Source organism: Lolium rigidum, chromosome 3 (genome assembly GCF_022539505.1).
Source record: "Lolium rigidum isolate FL_2022 chromosome 3, APGP_CSIRO_Lrig_0.1, whole genome shotgun sequence".
Taxonomy (NCBI): Eukaryota; Viridiplantae; Streptophyta; class Magnoliopsida; order Poales; family Poaceae; genus Lolium; species Lolium rigidum.
The window spans coordinates 14686950-14705687 of NC_061510.1; the positions used below are offsets into that span (position 1 = coordinate 14686950).

Sequence of the window (18738 nt, forward strand, 5' to 3'; positions counted from 1 at the left end):
CACAACTGATCGACGATCAACTGATCGACGATCAGCAATTGTTTCCCCTGTACCAAAGTTTTATAACTGATGCTTCTGAAGCACACTTGCAGTGTTATCCTAGCATGTGAAGTGCAGCAAATTTCATATTTTGCGCAACGAGTTGTTCACATATCTTACAAGAATAATACAAAATATTTATATTTATCATTGCAAAAGGTTGCAATGCCTAGTAAGGCTTCATAGAAACGGAAGAAAACAATATCACAAAGACCTTTAAAAAATCAAGAATATTATTATATCACCAATAGTTGTTAAGTCACGATAAAAAAAAATAACAGCCAAGAATCCTTTCCGGTCTGTTTTCATCCCTGTATATGAAGTACTACTTTTCTTGTTGGAGGGACAACCGTCGGTTGAACTTCCAAAAAAGTGTTAATACCTGTAGATACTTAACCACTTCCATAAACAAGGCAGGTTACGGTGCCATCCAGAAACAACAGATGTTCATCAATTTTACACCTAGAATTATCATCATTACAAAATAACTTCACGCTAATCGACAATTACTAGCTAAGTAATGTCACCATATAAGCCAATGGCAAACACAGACATCCTATCTTTATCAGGAATTCCTCCGATGGCCATCTTTATCAGGAATTACTCCGATGACCATGGCATCCACATTACTGGCCAACAGGAGGTCGGAGGTGCAGGTGGAGGGTGCCGGCACCACAGATCTCTGGGAACAGGGGCTGGCCGTCCTCAAGCAGGTCTCCACACGACAAGAGGCACTGCTCATCCGGGGGAATGCCCAACTCGGCGTAGATCCTCGCCTTGACATCGTCGACCGTATCCGAGCGCATAAATGCATGTTCGATGATGCTCTTTTCAGTCTGCGTCTTGACCGAGACGCGCAGCCTCTCCAGTGGGAAGAGGAATTCAACACCAAGGACAGAGTCATTTTGGATGTTGTAGTCAGCCAAGGTACATCCGTCCTCCAGCAACTTGTCAGCAAAGAAGAGGCGCTGCCCGGCTGGGGCCATACACGTCTGATCGAAAATCTTTGCCTTCACACTGTAAATTGTATCTGAGCTCTCGACCTCAAGAGTCGTGCTCTTACCAGACCGCATCTTGGCAATTATGTGGATGCCTCTGAACACAATGTCAAGTATGTCCTCCTCCTGGATGTTCTGGTCCTTTAGGGTGCGGCTGCCCACTAGGAGCTTATTGATATACATGAGTCTCAGATGACCTGCAGGGATGCCCTCCTTGTCTTGAATCTTAGCCTTCACACTGTTGACAGTATCTGAATCTGCGACCTCAAGAGAGATGGTCTTGCCATCGTGGATCTTGACAAAAATGCACATCTGTTGATCGAGTGCACCAAAAATCAGATTTTAGACAAAAGGCGCCTTCCATTAAAGCCAGCCACCAAACAGTACATGAAAATAATAGTAATGATTCCAACAGATAGCAGAACTGGAAACAGTAATCTACATGATAGCAGCAACTAATCAACAGGTTCCACAACAATACACGGCCCATAGCACAAAGATCGAAAGCCAATTATGAACATTAGGAGTAGGACCATCTCCGTGTCATGCTCTAGTCCTTCATTGATTTGAAAATTATTTTTGAGAAAATCGACTCGGAAACATAAATTTGATAGATATACTGATGAAGACTACTAACAGTACTAGAGTACTACTACTCAAGAATCCTGCATGGTTATTGTTCTCCTTTTAGATAGAATGGGACATGACAACATTTTCCATATATATTCTCAATGTAACCAATCCTAAGGTCAGATAAATCTTATGAGATCAAGCACACATGCTATACACCACTCCTAGAATTAATCCACATATGATAAATACGCAAACTTCATTACTAATACTGCTAGTAAATAAATTCTAGAGATCATGTCATGGATACGTATTGACTCTACTAGATACTGGAGTCAGGCAGCTGTATTATGTATTAGCATATCTTCGAACATACAAGCACGGAGCAAAAACAACATTGTACTATGATTTTGAATGCTGCCCTATATGTTCATCATTGGCTAGCGAAACTACACTAATTTGAAAATTAAACAAATCGCTGGGCGAAAACAAGTGGCAATGTTAAGTACTGAAAACGTGGCAGGAAGATTTTCAGGTCATATAATTGTCGAAGGCTGATCATACCATAACTTATGCTGGTAAAACAATTATAACTTGGTATAAAATTACCGCATCAGTGAATGTGGCAACCAAGTGCAATACACTTGGATGAAAAAATATAAAGCAGTTTATGCAAAAGAAACCCCACATATAACGATCATGAAGGCTTAAATCTGCTCAATTCTAAATAAGATGGCATTGCAAAATTACTTAGCAGCAAATTAAGTAGTAAAATTAACTATATCTTGAGAATGGTGAATCTCGGACTCACTGAGCAAAGATGGAGCAGGCAGAAAGGAAAGCTGAGTGAAGGAAGGGAGACTCACATTGGAATAAAGTCGCGGTCGCTTGTTACTAGTCTCCTGCCACAAAACAAACTCTGGTTTATTAGACCTCCCCAGAAGCAGATAGTCCTGTATAGATATCAGATATCACTGAAATAACCTAATACCTAACTCTACTATTGGTCCGTGTTTCCAGTAACACAAGAAGCGTGTGCATCCTATCAAGAATCAGGATAATATACCTTTTGAGCAGAGAAAATATCCAGCGTGCACAAGGAAATATGATTCTTAACCAATAAAGGAATACTAGATTATTCACCTATGAATAACAGTTAGACCAAATTATCACGCATCATATGTGGTTATCAATCAAATTGTGAATACTGAATCTGAACAAACATCACTTTATTCCAATGTTACAATTCATCAAGCAGGTCTACTTATAAAAAAAGGACTTTGTCCGTTGACTATATCAATGTACAGCAAGACAGGTCTGTTGCGGATGCACCACACTATAAGGGCTCACTAGACAAATAACTTGGAAGGAAAAGAAGGTCCATCTTCATTCTTGGAAACGGATACTTTTGATAAGAAATGTATTTTCAGTGTAGAACCTCAGGTTGCTTATCTTTGTGTTTCTGGATTCCATCATTTTTCTTTCTCGGTTAAAGAGTGCATTTCTAGGAGTGTACCTTGTTTTCTGCTCTCAATCGTGCAATCACATCATCTTTGTTTCGGGCTGCCATTTCCAGCTCCTCTATCTTGTGCTGAAGCTTTTTTGCTGCTTCAGTAGCTTGCGCTGCCTCAACTTCTTTTATCTTAAGGAGCACCGTGTTTTCCTTGTCCATTGTCCTCAATTGGTTCCACAGATAATCCCTTACTGCACCCAATGCTGAAACTTCCTTATCCTTGTCTGAGCTCAAAGTCTTACAAGCTTGCTTTAATTTTCTTAGCTCGGCTCTTAAATCCCTTGCAATGTCCTCATGATCAGCCTCCTTCGATTGTATCTGGCGTTATTGGTAAAAGTATTATTGTAGAAATACAATTATCAAGAAAATCTACGAGTTGTGCACAAAGCTGGACAGAATGCTCTTCAGTTCTGAAACTGATGTTTCAGTAATTACCTTGTGCTGTGAGGAGGTATCGACGATAGAAAGGGCATCGCGGGTGCTGGAAGCCTCCAAGTCACTCTGTTGAAGTGCTGCGTTGGTTGAACACGAGGGCAGTGGTATGAGTAGCAGCACAATATATAATTGCATCGAATTAGGTGCTTCCGCCAAGAAGTGAAAATATTCTAATGGCCATCCAAATCGTTACTATTAAGCAGGCCATAAACCTAGAGAGATCGAGGCAAGAGGAACAACTAATGGCCATCCAAATCGGCCAGAATAAGGCGCCAATATCCCGGCCGGAATATGAAGATGGGAGAGTTACCGGCGAGCTTGCTGCCGCTGGCATCGTGCGAGAGCTCCCTGTAGGCCGTCTTCCACCGACTCGTGCTCGCCTCCGCCTTGAATCAACACAATAAAAACCCGTATAAGCTCCAGAACCCCAAAATAAATTAAAAAATCAAAACCCTAGAGAAAACTCGAGGTTGGGCGAATCACCTGGCGGAGGCGGGCCAGGAGGGCGTTCTCGCGGGCACCCGACGACTCGCGCCGGGCCTTGCCGGCGGCGAGCTCCTCGACCTGCGGCAGCAGCGCCTCGACCCGGTCGTAGATGCGCCGCCACTCGGCGCTCCCGCCCTCCCCAGGGGTTTCCTCAAGCGAGGCGGCGCCCGAGTCGCCGCCGCTCATGGAGACGAAAGCGCGGCTATAGACCACACTACCGTCGGCCTGTCTGGTGGTAGCAGCAACCCTGGAGAAGCTCAATGCATATCCCCGCGCGCGGCTTGGATCGGGGAATGGGGATTCCAGTGGCGGAGGGGATTTGAGGTTTCCGGAGACGATTTGGACGAGACGAGCTCATACATGCATGGCGGCTGGAAGACGGTGGCGGCTGCCTGGTGCGTCCGTGCGTGATGTTTTCTGCCGCTGGAGAAGAAAGTGAATTATTAAGAGCATCTGCATCGGCAGCCCAAGCCCAATAGCGCTCCCAAAAAGCACCGGGCAGATTTAGAGCCAACTAAAATAGCAATTTTCTTTCAAAGAGTGCTCTCATTTCTTAAGCTAGCAAGAACCAAGAAAGATCTTGCTTCGCCAGATCGATCTTGGATCTTTTCTCATGGTTGCCGCGAGGAGTATTATCCTCGCAGTTTTTGTCCCGGTTGCTACGTCCTCGACAATGGTGATTCGTACTCTCGGCTCTCCATCAACGTCGACAAGGCAGATCGGTTTTTATTCCCTGATATACTGGTGTTGGTACTCTTGCCGATGTTGATTGACTACTTTAATGGTTGCGCGCGTGCACGCAGCCTTGGCATTGCGGCTCAAATTAAAATTATAGGAGAACCTTCGTTGGTATTTACAGGTCTATGGTTTGTTATCTATCTTTGGCTGCTTCCAGAAAAGTACAAGATTATGGCTTGGAAGAAGAAAGAGTTTGAAGATCTCGAAGATTTGCTAGTATCTTTTAGACTTTATATTGTAATAGCTGGAGACAGCTCGTGTATCTCTACCATGTACTATTTACTATTATGAATATATGTGGTATTGATTGTCAAAAAAAAAAAGGACCCGCCTTACGCCCTCCACAGGAAAAGACAGCCGCCGCCTCCACTTCAACCTTCGTCATAGATTGTTTCCCTCTCTACCGGTCGGCTTCGCCGGCGTCAGGAGGAGTGGGGAACCCGATCTATGCGTGGAGTTTTTTTTTAATAAAAGTAGTGTTTTCATTTGATTATGTTAGATTTTTGGTAGTCGTCTTCTTGTTGGTTTCCCCTCAATGGAGATGGCATCGTGTGCAATAAGTGATCTTCAGGCTTTCGTTCGACGACGAGATCTCCTTCCCGACGTCAATGGTGGTGTTGAAAGATTACAATCCTCTAGGTATGGGTCTTCATATGTTACTTCGCCAGACCGATTTTTGGATCTTTTGTTGTTGTTGTCGCGAGGAGGATTGTCCTTGCAGTTTTTGTCCCGGCTGCTATGTCCTCGACAATGGTGATTCGTACTATCGGTTCTCCATCGACGATGACCAAGCTAGTCGGTTGTTATTCCCTGACATACTGGTGTTGGTACTCTTGCCGATATTGAATGACTGCTTTAATGGTTGCATGCGTGCACACAACCTTGGCATTGTGGCTCAAAAAATTATGGGAGCACTTTCGTCGGTATTTATAGGTCTATGGTTCGTTATCTATTTTTGGCTACCTTCAGAAGAGTACAAGATTGTGTTCTGGAAGAAGAAAGAATTTGAAGACCTCGAAGATTTGTTACTATCTTTTAGATTTTATTTTGTAATCATTGGAGTCAGTTCATGTATCTCTACCATGTACTATTTGTTACTATGAATATATGTGGTATTGATTGTCAAAAAAAAGTGCTCTCATTTCTTCAAACATATCTAGCATTTCAATAACCTCATTGACTGCAGAGATCAAAGTCTTCAAGCAAGGTATTTTGTTGGACCACAATTTAAAACTCCTTCTAAGATTTTTAAGCTTGGCATTAACCTTTTTTTGCACTATTAGACGGATATTCCATGCATTTTTGACTGTTTGCAAGAAGTCACTGTGTTGAAGCCAATAGTTTTCAAACCTGAAAATGTTTGATTTTGTTATCTTTGTACCAATGGAAATCACACATGGCAAATGATCAGAAGTAGGTTTCACTAGAGAATAAACCATGTAATTCGGATAGGACAAAGTCCAGGAAGCAGAAGTAAAGAACCAGTACAATTTTTCCAAAAGACGATCTTGTTGCATATTGCTCCAAGTGAACTTTCTTCCTTTCAGTGGAAGCTCAATTATACCCAAGTAACTGACTGCCTCATTGAATAATAACATGATGTTAGTGTCACCCCCAGGCTTATTTCTATCATTTGGAGACCTTATAAATTAAAGTCATCAACAATTAACCAATTCGTCTCAGGTGGCATATCAATGTTTGAAAACCAATCCAGGAAAAGGGCTTTTCTTACTGCTTGATAGGGCCCATAAATGTTTGTCAGAATTCAAGATTCATTTGTGGCATTACTGGTGAATTTAATCGAGAGAGAAAATTCATTAGGGAAGCTTAATTCTCCCTTAAATATGTTATCATTCCATATAGTGATGATCCCCCCTAAGGCACCCATAGAGGGCAAGAATTCAAACTTATTGAATTTTCTAGGGCAGAAAATTCTAATAAAATCCATATCAAACCTCTGCCTTTTTGTTTCCTGGATACAAATAATGTCATAGCCACTTTCATCTATTTTTTCAGGGCTAACCATTTTGATTTAGAATTTATCCCACCAATATTCCAGTTCAAGATTTTCCATAATCTTTTACTAATCATTGAAAAAATCTTTTATGTATTTGATACATTGGCCCACCCCAGTGCAGATCAATGTAGTCCAATAGGTAGCCCATTGCTCAACAGTAACATGTCCATGGGAAAGCAGGCCCAGGAAAGATTTAAAGAATAAGGACAGTGCAACAAATCTAGTCCACTCCCTTAACATTACCACATTCAAGCAGTAAGAAAAATTTCTAACGCATGTAACTTGGCATAAAATTCTTACATGTTTCAGCCATAAAAAAACATGACTAGCTGTGCGATAAAAGGAATTCAACAGTAACCCACTAACAACTGAGTTACACATTCCAGGGCACACATAAAATTAATTATTTGTCTTCATTAGATAAACTATTTCTTTTTCTTCTTCTCCTTTAGCTTGCTACCACCAGCATGTGACATCTTCTTCTCTTGTTCTTTCATGCTCCCCTGGCCCTTTACTTTCACATCATAGTCCTTCTCAGCAACCTTACTAAAAGAAGTTTCAATATTTTAATCACTTTATTTTGCACTAAGGGAGGTGGAGCATTGCATGGTAAACAATTCTTATCAAAGCATGCTATATGTTTCTTGTAGAATTATTAATTTCCACCAGCCTTGGACTTCTTCTTACCTCAGTTTGAACTAGTGGATTTCCCCTCTCATTTTTCTTTTTGGTGCATCAGGAGGAATAAAATCGAAAGTCTCTTTTTCTGTGCCAACAACTTTGTCCACAAGTTCCAAGTGCAAGATCTTGCAAGAGGGAGCCAGTGAAGAAATACACTTATCAGGGATATCAAATAGAAAGACCTACCCATTGGTTTCAGATGTAGAAATACAGTCCCATATAGATGATTTCAAGAGTCTTGAAGTCCAATCAAACTTTTCAGGTGTGAGTAACATCATAATGATGAAATTAAACCAACTTACATGAATTTTGCCAATATTCCTAGAGTCATGCATGCTTTGTTTCATGTTTGGAACAAAGTACTTCTCCCACAACTGCATGCCTTGCACAGAGAACTTCTGAGTGAAATCCTTCTCTTGGGTGACTGAGACAAAATAGGTTTGAACCATACTCAGCTGCAAGTGAGCAACACCTAGGTGAACAAGAGCATTCCCTTCATAGGAACCAAGATCATCTTCAAGTTGAGTGTTGCTGGACTGAACCTCCTCTACCTCACTGTCATCAAATCCACAGGACAGCAAAATGTTTTGCAAACCAGGCCCCATTTGGGCCACCTGATGAACTTCTTCATTCAGCAAATCAGTAATATCACAGTTATCCCCATTGCAAGAAGAGAGACTAGAAAGAGCACTATTTTCAACGGGGAGGAGGTTGATTTTCAGGAATGAGTTCCATCTCATCAGGTGTAGTTGCATTCATTAAATCAATCATTGCCTCATTGTGAGGTTCCACATCCACATCCATATTATTGTTTATGGGAGGGAGTGCCCAATGTCCCTAGCCATCATTTTCCATATTCCACTCCACATTAGCATTGTCATTTGCTTCATTCATCTCATCACTTACAGCAGGAGGTGGGAGAAATTGTTGCAACTTCTTCATTGGGCAGTGGATGTGGGTCTACACCATCATTAGGGATAGGGTCTTAATCAGCAGGTAAATCACCACGTAGAACTTCCTGGAGCACCTCAACATAACATGTCCAAGATTCAGAGTCTAGTGCATCACCAACAATATACCTCAAACTTTTGAGAATCTCATCTAAATATGTAGCACGTATCTTGATTAGAACCCTCTCCTTATGTGCTGGATCCTTTTCCCAAAGCAGAAGCTTACCAATGTCAGTGAAAGCAATAGAAAGGTCTTCGGTATTTATGAAATCTAGTGGAGGACCAATCATCATGACCCAGCATTCTCTATTGAAAATACCTCTACGCCAGTTTCTACCTGTGTCATGCTTAACAAAACGAAATCAAATTGGGAGATGCTCACCTCAGCGGTGACGATATCGCCCCTGTTAAATACAAACACGACTAGGGCCTCCATGCCTTGGGCCAACGCGTAGGCGTCCAGGAGCTACGACCACGACAATCTACAGAATTGGGTTGCGGCGTGTGATACGTCTCCAACGTATCTATAATTTCTTATGTTCCATGCTAGTTTTATGACAATACCAACATGTTTTAGTCATACTTTATAATGTTTTTATGCATTTTCCGGGACTAACCTATTAACAAGATGCCGCAGTGCCAGTTCTTGTTTTCTGCTGTTTTTGATTTCAGAAAAGTTAGTTTACGAATATTCTCGGAATTGGACGAAACAAAAGCCCACGGCCCTATTTTCCACGGAGTCTTCCAGAACACCGAAGAGGAGACGAAGAGGGGCCATGAGGTGGCCACCCCACCAGGCGACGCGGCCCCACCTCCTGGCGCGCCGGCCTATGGGGTGGGCCCCTCGGGCGCCCACCGACGCTGCCCCTTCGCCTATTTATTCCTTCCGTCGCGAAAACCCTAGTACCGAGAGCCACGATACGAGAAAAGTTCCAGAGACGCCGCCGCCGTCAACCCTACCTCGGGGGGTTCAGAAGATCGCATCCGGCACCTTGCCGGAGAGGGGAATCATCACCGGAGGGCTCTACATCACCATGCCCGCCTCCGGACTGATGCGTGAGTAGTTCATCCTTGGACTACGGGTCCATAGCGATAGCTAGATGGTTGTCTTCTCCTCTTGTGCTATCATGTTTAGATCTTGTGAGTTGCCTATCATGATCAAGATCATCTATTTGTAATGCTACATGTTTTGTTTGTTGGGATCCGATGAATATGGAATACTATGTCAAGTTGATTATTGATCTATCATATATGTTATTTATGTTCTTGCATGCTCTCCGTTGCTAGTAGAGGCTCTGGACAAGTTGATACTTGTGACTCCAAGAGGGAGTATTTATGCTAGATAGTGGGTTCATGTCTCCATTGAATGCGGGGAGTGACATCAACCCCTAAGGTTGTGGATGTGCTGTTGCCACTAGGGATAAAACATCAATGCTTTGTCTAAGGATATTTGTATTGTTTACATTACACACATTATTTAATGCAATTGTCTGTTGTTTGCAACTTAATACTGGAAGGGTGCGGATGCTAACCTGAAGGTGGAATTTTTAGGCATAGATGCATGCTGGATGGCGGTCTATGTTCTTTGTCGTAATGCCGTAAGTAAATCTCATAATAGTCATCATGATATATATGCTTCTCTATTTGTCAATTGCCCAACTGTAATTTGTTCACCCAACATGTTATTTATCTTATTGGAGAGACACCACTAGTGAACTGTGGACCCCGGTCCATTCTTTTACATCTGAAATACAACCTACTTCAATCATTGTTCTCTTTTGTTTTCTGCAAGCAAACATCATTCTCCACACCATACGTTTAATCCTTTGTTTTCAGCAAGCCGGTGAGATTGACAACCTCACTGTTAAGTTGGGGCAAAGTAGTTTGATTGTGTTGTGTGATACGTCTCAAACGTATCTATAATTTCTTATGCTCCATGCTACTTTATTGATGATGCCTACATGTTTTATACACATTATATGTCATTATTATGCGTTTTCCGGAACTAACCTATTGACGAGATGCCGAAAGGCCAGTTGCTGTTTTCTGCTGTTTTTGGTTTCAGAAATCCTAGTAAAGAAATATTTTCAGAATCGGACGAAATCAAGACCGAGGACCTTATAATTCCCGAAAGCTTCCGGAGCACCGGAGAAGGACGAGAGGGGAGCCAGGGGGCCCCACACCACACCCCGGCGCGGGCCAGGGGGGCGCGCCCCCCTATGGTGTGGGCACCCCGTGGCCCCTCCGACTCCATCTCTTCGCCTATTTAATCGTCCCTGACCTAAAAACACCGACGGAGAAGACGAGACCCGAGAAAACCTTCCAGAGCCGCCGCCATCGCGAAATCAAGATCCGGGGGACAGAAGTCTCTGTTCCGGCACCCTGCCGGACGGGGAATTGCCCCCGGAGTCATCTCCACCGCCGTCTCCACCGCCATCTTCACCGCCATCGCTGCCTCCATGATGAGGAGGGAGTAATTCACCCCGGGGCTGAGGGCTCCACTTGTAGCTATGTGGTTCATCTCTCTCTTTATGTGATCTAGTTGAATATCATCTATGTGCTACTCTAGTGATGTTATTAAAGTAGTTTTATTCCTCCTACACGGTGTAATGGTGACAGTGTGTGCACTTGTGTTAGTACTTGGCGTAGGCTATGATTATGATCTCTTGTAGATTATGAAGTTAACTATTACTATGATGGTATTGATGTGATCTATTCCTCCTAACTGGCGTGAAGGTGATAGTGTGCATGCTATGTTAGTTCTTGGTGTAATTATGTTGATCTATCTTGCACTCTAAGGTTACTTAAACATGAATATCGAATATTGTGGAGCTTGTTAACTCCGGCATTGAGGGTTCGTGTAATCCTACACGATTAGTGGTGTTCATCATCCAACAAAAGAGTGTAGAGTAGTCCTATTATGTGATCATTGTTGAGAGTGTCCACTAGTGAAAGCGGGATCCCTAGGCCTTGCTTCCAAGCATCGAATCTCCGTTTGTTTATTGTTTTGTTGCATGTTTACTCGCTGCCATATTTTATTCAGATTGCTATTACCACTCATATACATCCATATTACTTGTATTTCACTATCTCTTTGCCGAACTAGTGCACCTATACACCCGACAAGTGTATTTGGTGTGTTGGGGACACAAGAGACTTCTTGCTTTGTGATTACGGGGTTGCTTGAGAGGGATATCTTTGACCTCTTCCTCCACGAGTTCGATAAACCTTGGGTAATCCACTTAAGGGAAACTTGCTTGCTCTTCTACAAACCTCTCGCTCTTGGAGGCCCAACACTTGTCTACAAGAATAGAAGCACCCGTAGACATCAAGCACTTTTACGGCGCCGTTGCTTGAGGAGGAAAGGTAAAAGGCACTCATACTCCGGTTCCAGTGTAACGGTACTTTTATGGCGCCATTGTGTGTGTGCTCGAAGCTATTTCCTTTAGACTCCTGCAATTACATCTTTTTGTTTCTTGTTTTTATTTTCACTAGTTAGGCATAATGGAAAACAACAAAAAAATTGGTGAGCTTTTTAATCTTTTTCCTAATTTAGAATTGTTTGATACGAAAATTAAAAAACCTATGGAACCTTACTTGCATGATAATAGCAATGTTATTGGTATGAATGCAATTACTGCTAATGCTATGAAGAAGTCTAAGCTTGGGGAAGCTAGTTTACATAAAAATAATCTTTTTAGCTCCTCCGCTTTGGAAGAAATATTTTGCTACGATAATGCTTTATCTCCCATATGCGATAACTCTAATGATGCTTCGATATTTTAAATCCACCTGCTGAAAGTATTCAGTATAAAATACCTATGAAAATTATTGAACGTGTTATGGATAACCGCTATGAAGGGGATGGAACTATCCATCCTGGAGATCATTTATTGTTTTTGCATGAATTATGCGGGTTATTCAAGTGTGCGGGTATCTCTATGGATGAAGTGAAGAAGAAACTATTCTCTATGTCGTTTGTCCGGTAAGCGGCGCATTGGTATAAATTGTTGAAGGACGGGCGCTCTCTTGATTGGAAGGATATTGTGCCTCTATTTTATTCCAAGTTCTATCCTCCAAGTGAAATTCACAAAGATCGAAACCATATATATAATTTTTGGCCTCATGATGGAGAGAGTATTGCCCAAGCATGGGAGAGATTGAAGACTTTAATGCTCAAATGCCCCAATCATGAGCTTCCAGGTAATATCATCATTGATAATTTCTATGCAAGACTTTCTTTTCAAGATAAGACCTTGCTTGGATACTACTTGTTACGGATCATTCACGAGCAATAAAGAAGAGTTTAAAAGGGACCTTCTTGATCGGATTAAGGAGAACGCTGAAGATTGGGAGAACGACAAAGGTAAAGAGTCAGGTATAAATTATGATTATGAATGCATTGAAACTTTCATGGATAGTGGTAAATTTCGAAATATGAGTGCTACTTATGGTCTTGACTCTCAAGTTGCTGCAAATCTTTATAAAGCTTTTGCTTCTCACATTGAATTGCCTAGGAAGAATTTTGATAAGTATCATGAACCTTTTAAAGACGCTTGCATGAAGAATGAAATTGTTGTTAATGATTGCAATAAGCGTGCTCAAACTCCTAAGAATGCTATTTCCTATAAGCATGTTAATTTTTGTGGAATACATAGACCTTGTGGAATTAATCAAATAGAAGATGAATATTGTATCCATCACAGAAATGAAAAAACTAGAAAGTGGTCTAGAGCTCTAGATGATCTTGGAGAAAAAGTGTGTGCCCTCTATCCTTTTATTTGTGAACTTTGCCATAGAGTTGGTCATTTTAATTTTCAATGCTCCTCCAATGATAATTCGAACCCCATGAGTGCTGCAAATTTGTATTGTGATGATGAAATTATTCCTAATCAGCATGATGAACTTACCTTATTTTTGAAGTGTGAAGAGTTATCAAGAAAAATTTCTTTGTTAAATATTAACGATCTTGATATTGATGATGTCCTGCATGGGTGTTTTTCTTACTGCATTAATAATTGCCATACAAATACTTACATACAGAATATTTTAGAAGATGACACCTTGCCAAAATATGATAGGACCGTTGTGTGTTTTCAATTAATTAATGAAAAGGAGGGATCCTCCCAAGTTTCTTCTATTGTTTCTAAAAGTAAATCAGGTTATGCGGACAAGCCACCCTTCAAGCCTCTTCCTCCTAAAGAAGGGAGCGAGGAGAGGGAAGAAGAGAAGAAGAAGAAGAAGAAGAAGAAGGGAACGAAGAAGAAGAAGAAGAAGAAGAAGGAGAATAAAAAGAAAGAGGTAACGGCGTATCCCCGCGTGAATGAGATAACGCTAGGTAACCGTAAGTATGTTGCTCCTAATGATTATTGTGATAATGAATCTGAATACGATGATCTTCCTATGCCCTTTACATACATTAGCGATCATGATTTGAATGAGCATACTACTTTTGATATTACAAATCTCTGGGAAACTAATTCTGAAAATGATAATAATTGCCATAGTGTCAGTGCTATCCATGCTTCCTCCCATAATGATATAGAAAGCTCTAAGCTTGGGGAAGAGGTGTTTGAAAATCCTTTTGCTACTGGTCATTATGTTCTTGATACATCTCCTTCTAATAACAATGATGGTATGGTCATAGATAAATCGACTGTGAAAGATAACTATTCTATTTCTTATGATGACACTGTGCCTCCAATCTTTGATGATTATTATAAAGAATGCTATGATATAGGTTATAACTATCCTTATGAAACTTTTCATAGTCATGATTGGATTACCAAAAACAATTCTTTTAATATGCAACTTGTTTACCATGTTCAAATTCTTGATAATAATCTTGCTCCAATTACTATTAATGAGAATAACTCTTCTTATGCCAAAATTAATGATATTTCTATGCATAGGAACCATGATAAGAATGTTTTAAGTGATGGGTATATTGTGGATTTCATCAATGATGCTACTGAAAGTTATTATGAGAGAGGGAAACATGGTTATATTCATCTTAATAATATTAAGTTTCCCCTCTTTATGTTGAGAATCTTGAAGTTACTCGTGTTTTATCCTTTTATGCTTGTCACTTTGCTCTTCATGAATTCATTTGTGTATAAGATTCTTCTGCATAGGAAGCATGTTAGGCTTAAATATGTTTTGAATTGCCTCTTGAAGCTCTCTTTTGCTTCAAATACTATTTCTTGCGGGTGCATCACCAAAATTGCTGAGCCCATCTTAATGGCTATAAAGAAAGAACTTCTTGGGAGATAACCCATGTGTTATTTTGCTACAGTACTTTGTTTTATATTTGTGTCTTGGAAGTTGTTTACTACTGTAGCAACCTCTCCTTATCATGTTTTTGTGCCAAGTAAAGTTTCTATGTCAAAGTTGATATTATATTTGGGATCGCTGCGCAGAAACAGCATTGCTGTCTGTCACGAATCTGGGCACAGGCCTCTGTAGAAAATTCGAAAAAATCTGCCAATTTACGAGCGTGATCCTCAGATATGTACGCAACTTTCATTAGTTTTGAGTTTTTCCATTTGAGCAAGTCTGGTGCCATCTTAAAATTCGTCTTTACGGACTGTTCTGTTTTTGACAGATTCTGCCTTTTATTTCGCATTGCCTCTTTTGCTATGTTGGATTCATTTCTTTGATCCATTAATGTCCAGTAGCTTTATGCAATGTCCAGAAGTGAAAAGAATGTTTGTGTCACCTCTGAACATGTGAATTTTTGATTATGCACTAACCCTCTAATGAGTTTGCTTGAAGTTTGGTGTGAAGGAAGTTTTCAAGGGTCAAGAGAGGAGTATGATATACTATGATCAAGAAGAGTGAAAGCTCTAAGCTTGGGGATGCCCCCGTGGTTCATCCCTGCATATTTCAAGAAGACTCAAGCATCTAAGCTTGGGGATTCCCAAGGCATCCCCTTCTTCATCGACAAAGTATCGAGGTTCCTTCTCTTGAAACTATATTTTTATTCGGTCACATCTTATGTACTTTACTTGGAGCGTACGTGTGTGCTTTTATTTTTGTTTTGTTATCTTAGTTCTCTGAATAAGTTCATCCTTGTGTGGGAGAGAGACACGCTCCGCTGGTTCGTATGAACACATGTGTTCTTAGCTCATAATATTCATGGCGAAGTTTCCTCTTCGTTAAATTGTTATATGGTTGGAATTGGAAAATGCTACATGTAGTAATTGGTGTAATGTCTTGAATAATGTGATACTTGGCAATTGTTGTGCTCATATAGATCTTGTTTAAGCTCTTGCATCATGTACCTTGTACCCATTAATGAATAATTACATAGAGCTTGTTAAAATTTGGTTTGCATGATTGGTCTCTCTAAGTCTAGATAATATCTAGTATTGAGTTTTGAACAACAAGGAAGACGGTGTAGAGTCTTATAATGTTTACAATATGTCTTTTATGTGAGTTTTGCTGCACCGGTTCATCCTTGAGTTTGCTTCAAATAACCTTGCTAGCCTAAACCTTGTATAGAGAGGGAATACTTCTCATGCATCCAAATACTTGAGCCAATATTCATGCCATTTGTGTCCACCATACCTACCTACTACATGGTATTTCTCCGCCATTCCAAAGTAAATTGCTTGAGTGCTACCTTTAAACAATTCAAAAGTTATTACCTCTTATTTGTGTCAATGTTTTATAGCTCATGATGAAGTATGTGGTGTTTATCTTTCAATCTTGTTGGGCAACTTTCACCAATGGACTAGTGGCTTCATCCGCTTATCCAATAATTTTGCAAAAAGAGCTGGCAATGGGATTCCCGAGTCCCAAATTAATTAACAAAAATAGACACTCCTCCATGGTATGTGATTGTTGGACGGCACCAGAAGGATTCGGTTAGCCATGGCTTGAGAAAGCAAAGGTGGGGAGGAGTGTCATCATAATAAAACTAAAATAAAAAGGCACTCCTTCATGGTATGAGATTGTTGGCAGGCACCCGAGGATTCGGTTAGCCATGGTTTGTGAAAGCAAAGGTTGGAAGGAGTGCCACCTAAAAATATAAATAAAATGGGAGCCGCTCTTTGAAGGTTTGTACGGCAAGGGGGTTAGAGTACCCGCTACCATTCGTTGACAACAACAAACACCTCTCAAAACTTTACTTTTATGCTCTCTATATGTTTTCAAAATCAAAGCTCTAGCACAAATATAGCAATCGATGCTTTCCTCTTTGAAGGACCATTCTTTTACTTTATTGTTGAGTCAGTTTACCTATTCTTTCTATCTTAGAAGCAAACACTTGTGTAAATTGTGTGCATTGATTCTTACATGTTTACCTATTGCACTTGTTATATTACTTTGTGTTGACAATTATCCATGAGATATACATGTTAAAGTTGAAAGCAACCGCTGAAACTTATATCTTCCTTTGTGTTGTTTCAAAGCTTTCTACTAAGAATTTATTGCTTATGAGTTAACTCTTATGCAAGACTTATTGATGCTTGTCTTGAAAGTATTATTCATGAAAAGTCTTTGTTATATGATTCATTTGTTTACTCATTATCTTCATCATTGCTTCGAATCTCTCGCATTCATCTCATGTGCTTTACAATAGTATGATCAAGGTTATGATGGCATGTCACTTAAGAAATTATCATTGTTATCGTTTACCTACTCGAGGGCGAGTAGGAACTAAGCTTGGGGATGCTTGATACGTCTCAAACGTATCTATAATTTCTTATGTTCCATGCTACTTTATTGATGATACCTACATGTTTTATACACATTATATGTCATTATTATGCGTTTTCGGAACTAACCTATTGACGAGATGCCGAAAGGCCGGTTCTGTTTTCTGCTGTTTTTGGTTTCGAAATCCTAGTAAAGAAATATTTTCGGAATCGGACGAAATCAAGACCGAGGACCTTATAATTCCCGGAAGCTTCCAGAGCACCGGAGAAGGACGAGAGGGGAGCCGGGGGGCCCCACACCACACCCGGCGCGGGCCGGGGGGCGCCCCCTATGGTGTGGGCACCCCGTGGCCCCTCCGACTCCATCTCTTCGCCTATTTAATCGTCCCGACCTAAAAACACCGACGGAGAAGACGAGACCCGAGAAAACCTTCCGGAGCCGCCGCCATCGCGAAATCAAGATCCGGGGGACGAAGTCTCGTTCGGCACCCTGCCGGACGGGAATTGCCCCGGAGTCATCTCCACCGCCGTCTCCACCGCCATCTTCACCGCCATCGCTGCCTCCATGATGAGGAGGGAGTAATTCACCCCGGGGCTGAGGGCTCCGCTGTAGCTATGTGGTTCATCTCTCTCTTTATGTGATCTAGTTGAATATCATCTATGTGCTACTCTAGTGATGTTATTAAAGTACTCTATTCCTCCTGCACGGTGTAATGGTGACAGTGTGTGCACTCGTGTTAGTACTTGGCGTAGGCTATGATTATGATCTCTTGTAGATTATGAAGTTAACTATTACTATGATAGTATTGACGTGATCTATGCCTCCTTCATGGCGTGATGGTGATAGTGTGCATGCTATGTTAGTTCTTGGTGTAATTATGTTGATTTATCTTGCACTCTAAGGTTACTTAAACATGAATATCGAATACTGTGGAGCTTGTTAACTCCGGCATTGAGGGTTCGTGTAATCCTACACGATTAGTGGTGTTCATCATCCAACAAAAGAGTGTAGAGTAGTCCTATTATGTGATCATTGTTGAGAGTGTCCACTAGTGAAAGCAGGATCCCTAGGCCTTGCTTCCAAGCATCGAATCTCCGTTTGTTTACTTGTTTTGTTGCATGTTTACTCGCTGCCATATTTTATTCAGATTGCTATTACCACTCATATACATCCATATTACTTGTATTTCACTATCTCTTCGCCGAACTAGTGCACCTATACACCGACAAGTGTATTTGGTGTGTTGTGGACACAAGAGACTTCTTGCTTTGTGATTACGGGGTTGCTTGAGAGGGATATCTTTGACCTCTTCCTCCCTGAGTTCGATAAACCTTGGGTAATCCACTTAAGGGAAACTTGCTGCTGTTCTACAAACCTCTGCTCTTGGAGGCCCAACACTGTCTACAAGAATAGAAGCACCCGTAGACATCATTGTGCAGGTTCCACGTTGGCGCCGGAATCACTAGTGTTGCGCCGCACTACACTACTTCACCAACAACCTTCACGTGGCCTTCATCTCCTACTGGTTCGATAACCTTGGTTTCTTACTGAGGGAAAACTTGCTGCTGTACTCATCATACCTTCCTCTTGGGGTTCCCAACGGACGTGTGCTTTACCGTCACAAGCAGCTACTTTTCTGGCGCTGTTACA

At 41.2% G+C, this 18738-nt stretch overlaps 1 protein-coding gene across 2 annotated transcripts; it reads right to left on the bottom strand.

Annotated features, from left to right (window-relative positions):
• Positions 1-457: 457 nt before the first annotated feature.
• On the bottom strand, positions 458-3432 carry LOC124694723 (polyubiquitin-like). 2 transcript variants are annotated; one of them, XM_047227676.1, is made up of 3 exons: positions 3124-3432; positions 2474-2509; positions 458-1349 (listed from the first exon to the last, which is right to left on the bottom strand). In XM_047227676.1, the coding sequence occupies exons 1-3, from the start codon at positions 3277-3279 to the stop codon at positions 666-668; spliced, it is 876 nt and encodes a 291-aa protein (XP_047083632.1). In that variant the 5' UTR covers positions 3280-3432; the 3' UTR covers positions 458-665. The 2 variants fall into 2 exon arrangements, with proteins under 2 accessions (XP_047083632.1, XP_047083633.1); XM_047227677.1 differs by lacking the exon at positions 3124-3432 and adding an exon at positions 2674-2737.
• Positions 3433-18738: the final 15306 nt, after the last annotated feature.

Excerpts from the sequence above, each read along its gene's own strand:
- LOC124694723 (XM_047227676.1), bottom strand. The coding sequence starts at position 3,279 with ATGGACAAGGAAAACACGGTGCTCCTTAAGATAAAAGAAGTTGAGGCA. Across the intron at positions 2,510-3,123 it reads GATTGAGAGCAGAAAACAAG|GAGACTAGTAACAAGCGACC; the intron begins GTACACTCCTAG and ends GTTTTGTGGCAG. Across the intron at positions 1,350-2,473 it reads GACCGCGACTTTATTCCAAT|ATGTGCATTTTTGTCAAGAT; the intron begins GTGAGTCTCCCT and ends CTCGATCAACAG.